Source organism: Prunus persica, chromosome G7 (assembly GCF_000346465.2).
Source record: "Prunus persica cultivar Lovell chromosome G7, Prunus_persica_NCBIv2, whole genome shotgun sequence".
NCBI classification, from domain to species: domain Eukaryota; kingdom Viridiplantae; phylum Streptophyta; class Magnoliopsida; order Rosales; family Rosaceae; genus Prunus; species Prunus persica.
In genome coordinates this window covers 8,869,918-8,878,465 of record NC_034015.1, presented here as the reverse complement: position 1 = coordinate 8,878,465, position 8,548 = coordinate 8,869,918, and the positions used below count along the sequence as shown (strand labels likewise).

At 36.9% G+C, this 8,548-nt stretch overlaps 1 protein-coding gene across 1 annotated transcript in view; it reads left to right on the top strand.

Annotated features, from left to right (window-relative positions):
• Positions 4,782-8,548, top strand: part of LOC18770179 (zinc finger BED domain-containing protein RICESLEEPER 2) — a 5,879-nt gene continuing 2,112 nt past the window's right edge. Inside the window, exons 1-6 of the mRNA XM_007203767.2 lie at positions 4,782-4,869; positions 5,208-5,269; positions 6,476-6,685; positions 6,768-6,861; positions 7,041-7,139; positions 8,061-8,541. Coding sequence (XP_007203829.2) covers positions 4,782-4,869; positions 5,208-5,269; positions 6,476-6,685; positions 6,768-6,861; positions 7,041-7,139; positions 8,061-8,541 — 1,034 coding nt within the window. The remainder of the gene's footprint in view (positions 4,870-5,207; positions 5,270-6,475; positions 6,686-6,767; positions 6,862-7,040; positions 7,140-8,060; positions 8,542-8,548) is intronic.

Sequence of the window (8,548 nt, the reverse complement as noted above, 5' to 3'; positions counted from 1 at the left end):
CGTCCGAATTGAGATCCGCGAAATCCTACGCACTCATGACAACCTAAGGATCTCATCGGGACACAGTGCTACTCCCCTACCCTCGCCCACGTTCCGCCACACGAGCTGGCAGCGTTGGGTGTCCAAAGCGATTATGCGTCGCCGGAAAATCTCAAAACCACGGCTCCAAACTCCTACCCTAGGTATAACACTCTATTTGAATCCACTTTTGTTCTTGGACCTACCCCAAAAACTGACCGGAAGTGGCCAGAATCTCGATCCCAAAATCGACCGAATTTCAATTCGAAAATCGAATTGGCTACGCTAAGAATCGATCCAATCCTACCCAACCATCAGCTAGAGCATGAAAATTAGGTGAGAAACCATACCTTGCTCGTCGGAATCGGTGGCCAGAGGAGGGAGATCGACGGCGGCGAAGATCGGACGACACCGGCCGCCTCTTCTCCATTTTTCAGCGAAACCACGGCTGCTGGAGGCGGGAGTTGGCTGGGGCTGGAAGAGAACGAAGCCCATGTCATTTTGGTACCGGCCCTGTCCACAGCCGTGGCCGGTGGCCGGAGTTACGAGGAGAGAGAGAGAGACCGACGGGAGAGAGAGAGAGAGAGAGATAGAGAGCTTGCGGGAGGGAGAGAGAGAGAGAGAGAGAGAGAGAGAGAGAGAGAGAGAGAGAGAGAGAGAGAGAGAGATCTGATTTTTATAAAAATTCTATTTCAAAATAATTACGATTGTGCCACTGGATTTCTTTTGACCATATCTCTCTCGTTACAACTCCGATTCGAGCCCACTACGTGTCTATGAACTCGTCTCAGTACGACCTATTCAAAAATACTAGTCACTGCCCCAAACTCTCTCCGGTTAAGAATATGACCAAAATACCCTTATCTCAAGGGTAAATTTGTAATTTTTCTCAAACAATTAAATAATTTAAATAAGGGTTAAATTTGGAGTCGGGGTGTTACACTTTCTTTATGTTACAATAACAGAAAATTACAAATAATTTTATGTGAACGAATGGTGTCCACGTGATGCAATGAGGTTCAGTAGCAAATGATAAGTACAAAAACATGTCAAAGTGGATAAAAACATTTTTTTTTTTTTTTGGAGAAAAAAGTGGATAAAAACATCAACTTCAAATAAATCTACATTCTAAATTGCATGTCATGTTATGTAATCTTCAAATGTGATTCAAAAATTTGATCTCCGTAAAATTATTGAAAATAAATTGCAATTAATGCATTGAAAAGCCATGCCCATGAAAATGGACATCTGTATCTTAATGGAAAAAGCTTGGCTCCTTAAAATTGAGGAGGAACTCCTTACTATAAATGTGGTTTTGACATGTGTCAATTTTTTAAATATTCTTTTTTTGGTTGTTGAAAATTTCTCATTGTTGCTGTAATTTAACAAGTGTCAAAACCCCATTGGTTTTAAGGAGAATCTCCTCTTTAATTTGAAAGAGCCAAGCCATGCTCTTTGAGGGTGTCTCTATGGTGCTGATCATGTACTACGAACAAACAATGAATATTTGAAGGCACCCAATGAATATATTTGTATAAATCCATCTTCCCCAAATGCTTGTACTGAAAAAAAAAAAAACAAAAGCAAAAACCTAGTTCCTTCAAAGATTTGAGTTGAAGGACAATATATACCTCAAACATAACTCAAAACGAATATGGCATGATCACACACACAATAATATGAAGAAGAAAAGATTTCCCGAGTATCCCGATTATGACGAGATAAAGACATACAATAATAATAAATACAACTTGATAATGTATTGTGCATATGAGTGGTTTTGTGACTATATTTCTTTATGACTTTTGAAGTATTCATGATTTTCTTTAATAATTTTGTAAGTATTCATGAGTAACATACGACCCCAAATGAATCCATCTAGAAAGCCGACGAGTGTTTTAACCATTTGCTAAATGACAGCAATCATAGCCAAATTGGTGGTCATGAAGTAAGTGATACTTCTTGACTTGGACTTGGGCGGCTTGACTTAATTGCTGAGAACCGCAAGTCATGCATGAAAAGATGCATTGATCGAAAGGCTAGGTGTTTCTTTTTCTCTCTTGGCTAGAGGGCAAAAGCATATGCATGTTGGGCATTCTATAATTATAATTTTTTCTTGGATTTGTTAGATTTATTAGTATTCAAATATCAAAGGGTTAATCATTTTATTGGTCCTTGAATTTTGATCCGATTTGCATTTGAGTACCTCAATTTCCAAAATGGTTTTCATGGTCCTTTAACTCTAGTTTCGTTTGGACAAATAGTCCTGCCGACAATTTTGTTAACTTTTTCTGTTAAATGCAAGGGCAAAAATGATATTTTTATATTAAAACCAAAAAAATAAATAAAAATTTATATCTTTAAAATAACAATAAAAAAAATATAAAAAAATCAACAAAAAAGAAAAATAATAATCAAGTTTGGGGGAAGTAGAAATCGGGATACACTACAAGAAAAGCAGGTATTAGTGGCCACCCAGTTGGTCACATAAACTACCCTTTTTGGTCACTGAATGCAATCAATGTCCAAATATTGGTGGTCATTGGGTGGTCACTAGAAGCTCGTCACAAATTCTATTTAGTGGCCAATGTCAACTATTGGTCACTACAACACAAAGAATTAGTATCTATCCCTGTCTGGTCACTAATAAAAATGCTATTAGGGACTACAACTTTGGTCACTAAAGGGCTTACAATTTGGTCACCAAAACATGCATTTTGGTCATTGAAACGGGGTCACGTGCCCACATTAGTGACCTACTTGCTTGGTCACTAATGTATTTCAAAAAATTGGTAACTGATCAAGTTTACCTCTCCATGTGTTCTTTATTTATTGTATTACAATATGAAATCACAATTAATTTCTTTCAAACAGTGCTGTAGATAAAATTTATAGCGTCAAATAATTCATTGCATTCAAAAGCAATCTATATATCTAACATTCTTCCAACAAATTCACAAGATGTCTTAAAAACAAAATGCTGCATATTTAAGTTCAACCTAAATGTCAAGTGATTCCCAAAAACAAATAACATAAGATTCATCCTAGTAGTTTGTCTTCTACCCTTTATCCATTAGACCCGCATAAAACAAAGAATAATGTCAGTTCTTACTTGGGATGCACTAAACCGGGAATTAACTAAATGCAAGAATAATTAAACTCAAGAGCTAGCTAGCGCATCTCTAATTAATTAGTTGCTTAAAGTTTATCTGTCACTTGTCTGAAGTAACTGGAAATTAGGAACTCATTGATGATGAAGTTGAGGACAATTGGAAATTTGGAAATTAGTATATTGTGCAGTTTGCAAAAATTGTATTGTAGTAAGATGAGAGTTATAAGCTAACCTCATTGATGATGAAGTCGAGGATAACTGCTCCAGCAATCTTTTTACTAGTGCATCTATCTCATTTTGCCTTGTCAATAAACCTTCTAACTGATACTTTTGTGCATTGGAATTCACCTTCATTCCAAATAACTCATTTGCTAGAAGCATACATCGTTTCACTTCAATAATCATTATTTTAGTTGAAAGGGAAAAAGGGAAAAATTGCTCAAGAGCAGTAAAGTTTAGTTTTGGAATGTGAATTCAAGAACTTAAGTTATATATAAATTAAGGCTAAATTGTAGCAATGGTCTCTCGATTATGACCCGACTTTACTTTTTGTCCCTCATGTTCCAAAATTATTATGGTCATCCTTCAATTAGATCTCGCGTTACACCACTAGTCTTTTTCATCAATTCTATTTGTTTTTTAGTCAAAAGTGATCATATGTCAGACACATGATAGATATTTTAGGGGTAACTAAGACTTTTACCTAGCCACCACTTCTTTCTACCTAAACTTAACCGCACGCCATACTCTTCCCCCAAAATCTGCCCATCCATCTACCTCACCAACCCAACAACCCAAACCATCCCAGACGGCTCAAAGCCTTCAGCACCTTCTGGTGATAAATTCCAAGTCTCCTCTAGTATGTCAACCACTTCCCCGCCAAACTACGATGGATTTTATCTGGACATAGTAAAATGCATCAGCATGGTTTCCTTTGCCTCCAACCAATGAGGTGTAGCTCAACTTTGGGTGGCTCAAGAGCTCCTTATCCTCTCCAAAAACCAACTTGTTGCTAAAATCAACTTCCCCAATCATCAAACCCTCCTTGCCCACATGCTCAAATGGAGAGATTGGGTTGATTTTTTAATGATTTTATTTATCTAATAAATATTTTACAAGGGATGTCCTAATTTGCCCTTAATTTTAACAGAAAATTCAACTCTGTTGATGAAAAGACCAATAATGCAACACGAGGTGGAGTTGAAGGATGGCTGTAACAATTCTGTGACATGAAGGACGAAAAGTAAAGTTGAGTTTTATTTGAGGGACCATTGCAACAATTTAGCCATAAATTAAATACTGTATAAAAGACGTTCTTTGTAATGTGAAGCAGAAATCTGACCAAAGTTCTTGCCAGAAACTCTGAATTATGGGGGGGGTAAGAAAAATTGGTTAAACCATTATTACAAAGACTCGGAATTAATCTCAACTAGGGCAAGGTGTTAGAAGAATCCAAGTAAATTAACAAGTTGAATTCTTGTGGAATCTCTGAATGACCCCTGGCTCAGTTACGGCTTCATCTACTTATGAGGCTGTGACTTGGTCTTTAAAGAGGGGACGTCAAAAGTTTTAGAGGCAAGGAAATTGCATTTGCTTCCCTTCTAAATTAGTTTATTTCCTTTGATTTTCTTCCCTTTTTCTGCTTTCCACAATGGCTAAGTTCAACCTAGTTGGCAAAAGTCCTATGGTTTCCTTAATGCTGCTTTTTGGTGTGCAAACTGCTACCCTTACCACAACTGGTGATCTTTCTCTTTTTCAGCCAAAAAAGAAGCAAAACAGAAAAAAGAATGACATTTGAGTGTAACCGGCTGTATATATATGTCGTTTATGTCTCTCGTCATATGATTGATCATATATTAAAAGAGATAGACACGTAATTGTATACAACTGTTGAAAATGAAATTTTTTCTCTCATTTTGTGCAAGTTTTGAAGTTACTACGACATAGTAGAAGTGAATGCCAATTAGTTAATTATGTACATTGTAGACGATCCCTAAAATCAAAGGCTGCATGACCTTTTTTAAGTCTGAAAATTTTAAATTCTCAACCATTAACATATCATTGAAATCTGATGCAGGTGCCCAGATTGGTGTTTGTTATGGAACACATGGAAACAACTTACCGCCCCCACAAGAAGTTGTATCTCTACAACCAATACATCCAAAGAACACTACCAGAAAAACAAGTATTAGTGGCCAGCCACTTGGCCACAGAAAATATCGTTGTTGGTCACTGAATGTAATTAGTGTCCAAATATTGGTGGTCACTAGGTAGAAGCTTGTCACAAATTTTAGTTAGTGACCATTCTCAAGTATTGGTCACTACAACACAAAGAATTAGTGACTGTCAATGTTTGGTCACTAAAAAAAAAGCTTTTAGTGACTGCAACTTTGATCACTAAGGGCTAACAATTTGGTCACCAAAACATGCATTAAGGTCACTAAAACTGGGTCGTGTGCCCACATTAGTGACCTACTTGCTTGGTCACTAATGTATTTCAAAACATTGGTAATTAATTAGGTTTACAGGTTCTTTATTTATTGTATTACAATATGAAATCACAATTAATTTCTTTTTGAAAGTGCTGTAGATAAAATTTATTACCTCAAATAATTCATTGCCTTCAAAAGCAATCCATATCTCTAACATTATTCCAACAAATTCACAAGATGTCTAAAAAAACAAAATGCTAGATATTTAAGTTCAACCTAAATATCAATTGATTCCCAAAAACAAAACATAAGATTCATCACTAGTAGATTGCACTAGTAAAAAAATACCCCTTGCGCGACCAAATTTTGCGCGACGAAAAACTATTCGTCGCTCAAAGTCACTTTGCGCGACAAAACTTGAAACTCGTCGCTCAAAGTCTTGCGCGACCAAATTTTGCGCGACAAAAAATAATTCGTCTCGCAAAGTCACTTCGCGCGACAAACTTTTGCGCGACGAAAATACACCGTCGCTCAAAGTCTTGCGCGACCAATTTTGCGCGACGAAAAATAATTCGTCGCTCAAAGTGACTTTGCGCGACGAAAAGTAAACTTCGTCGCGCAAAGTAGGGGTGGGCATTTGAACCGCAAAACCGCAAAACCGAACCAAACCAATCCGGAAAAAACCGAAAAAAACCGTGTTGACCAAAAAAGTCAAAAACCGAGAAAAATCCAAACCGAACCGGTTCAGACCGGTTCCGGTTCCGGTTTTCCATCCTAAGGAACCGGTCCAATCCGAACCGGTCCAATAGAATTAATTTATATATTTTTTAAATATTATATATATTTATATTTAAAATTATATATATTTTCATACCTGTCAAATTTTGATTGGGTGTGTATGCTGCTACCATAGGTAGCGCACACACAGGATTACACCAAATTCAGATTGGGTTTTTTCATTCTTCGTTCTTTCCTCTCCTTCCCATTTAGTTTCATACTCACTCAGCCAGCCGCCAGCCAGCCACCAGCCACCGATTCCAAACCTCTCTCTCAACCAGCACGTCACAGTCACACCCCTCTCTGCCGCCGCTCTTCTCTTAGCCTCTCAGTCGTTGCATTGCAGGTCAGATTCTCTCTCTATCTCTCTCCTTTTTTTTTTCTTTCCCCAATTCAATTTTCTGACTCTCTCTGGCATGGCTGTGAAGGCCAGGTTTAGGTCTTCCAAGGGTGGTGCTGGGGTCTTGGAGCGCCCAAAGTTTGACCAATCCCAATTTGACCCTGCTACCCAGCTTGAACAAGGTACCTACTTTATCATTTATCCTTCAACTGTCTTGATTTTTCTCATCTGGGATTTTTGTTTTGTATTCAATAGTTGAGATTTGTTATGAAAAGGGGGAGAAAAACATATTAGAAAACCCAATTGCAATGTAGCACTGTACTGTACTATTCTTCTGCCTTATTTAATGTTGAAATTACAGGAGGAGATATTGGACGACTCAAGGACAAGAGAGGTATTGGGAGTAGGGATAGTTACAGAGTTTTGATGGTTGATGATGTTCGCCACACTGAGAAATTAGGTAATTCCTTTTCCTACATATACATGACATTGATATATACAACTCTACCAGACTTTTTTTACTGCAAGACTTAATGTACTCTTTGGTTTGGAAACAGTTTATAATTTAGTAGATTTATTTGGCAAATTTATTAATGCAATTGTTTATTTTTTACAATTGTACTAATCCAATTCAATTTGGCAAATTTTCGAAGTTGGCATTATTCTGCAGAAAATAGAAAACTCTGCAGCCTAGTCTATTTTGGATTTAGTCTTTGACTGGCTTCCTTAACTCGGAATTCAATGAACTTTTGATATGTTGAAGTTTTATATGTCTACGTGTGATCTGGAAATGTTCACACCATTTTGAATCAAAATGGATTTTTAATGATTTCCCAAAGGCAAAGTGTTCCTGCCTAAATTGTTTAACAAAACTGAAGTTTCTGTTTTTAATGGAAGTCTTTGATTTTTTTTATTAGTCCAGAGCAGAATCATGATCAGAGGCTTTCCTAAGAGATAGAATTGTCCTAAGAAATGGATATATTGGTTTAACAAACCCAACAAGTTTTGCAGTTTTTTAGTTTTGCAGATTTTCAGTTTTGCATATTTTTGTTTTGCTTTATTACTGCTGTTGCTGTTCAGTTTTTCAGTTTTTCATTTTGCAGTTTTTCAGTTTTGCAGATTTTCAGTTTTGCATATTTTTGTTTTGCTTTATTACTGCTGTCATAGGTTTGACAGTGTATAATTGGTTTCAGTTTTTCAGTTAATTGGTTTCTGTTTTTCAGTTGCTTTCTAGTTAAGTGTTGATATTATCATTTAGTTGGAAATGATAATTTGTAATTGGATTGTATATATGAGGGTTGTTTATGTTGTTAAGTTGTGTTTTTGTTAATATATATCATGTTAAGTTTTTTTCTTTGTTTTTTGTTTTTGTTTCTTAAAGAAATCATGAATGAGTTGAACCCATTTGGAGAGGTGCATGGCCCTACTAATAGTGAAGTTGGTTCGTCATCCGCATCCGTATCCACATCCGCATCCGCATCCGCATCTATATCAACACCTTTACCCAATTTACCCATCCCTCAAACACCAACTCAAAATACACCTCATGCCCAAACACAACTTCAACCTAGTGGTCTTCCACCATTACCTCATTCCGGCCCAAGAAGAGAAAAATCGGAAGTATGGGATCACTTTGAGAGATATGAAGAAGTGGTTGAGAGTGTGAAGGAGGATGGGAGCAAATATGCAACCACTAAGAAGAGAGCTAGGTGCAAGTATTGCACTATGAGTTATGCAGCAGACTCTACTAGAAATGGGACCTCAAATTTGAGGAAACATATTGAAAACCTATGTAAGAAATATCCGGGGAGGGTTCCTAAAGATAAACGGCAAAGCTCTTGTCTTTTGACCAAGACCATGGGGTTCTTA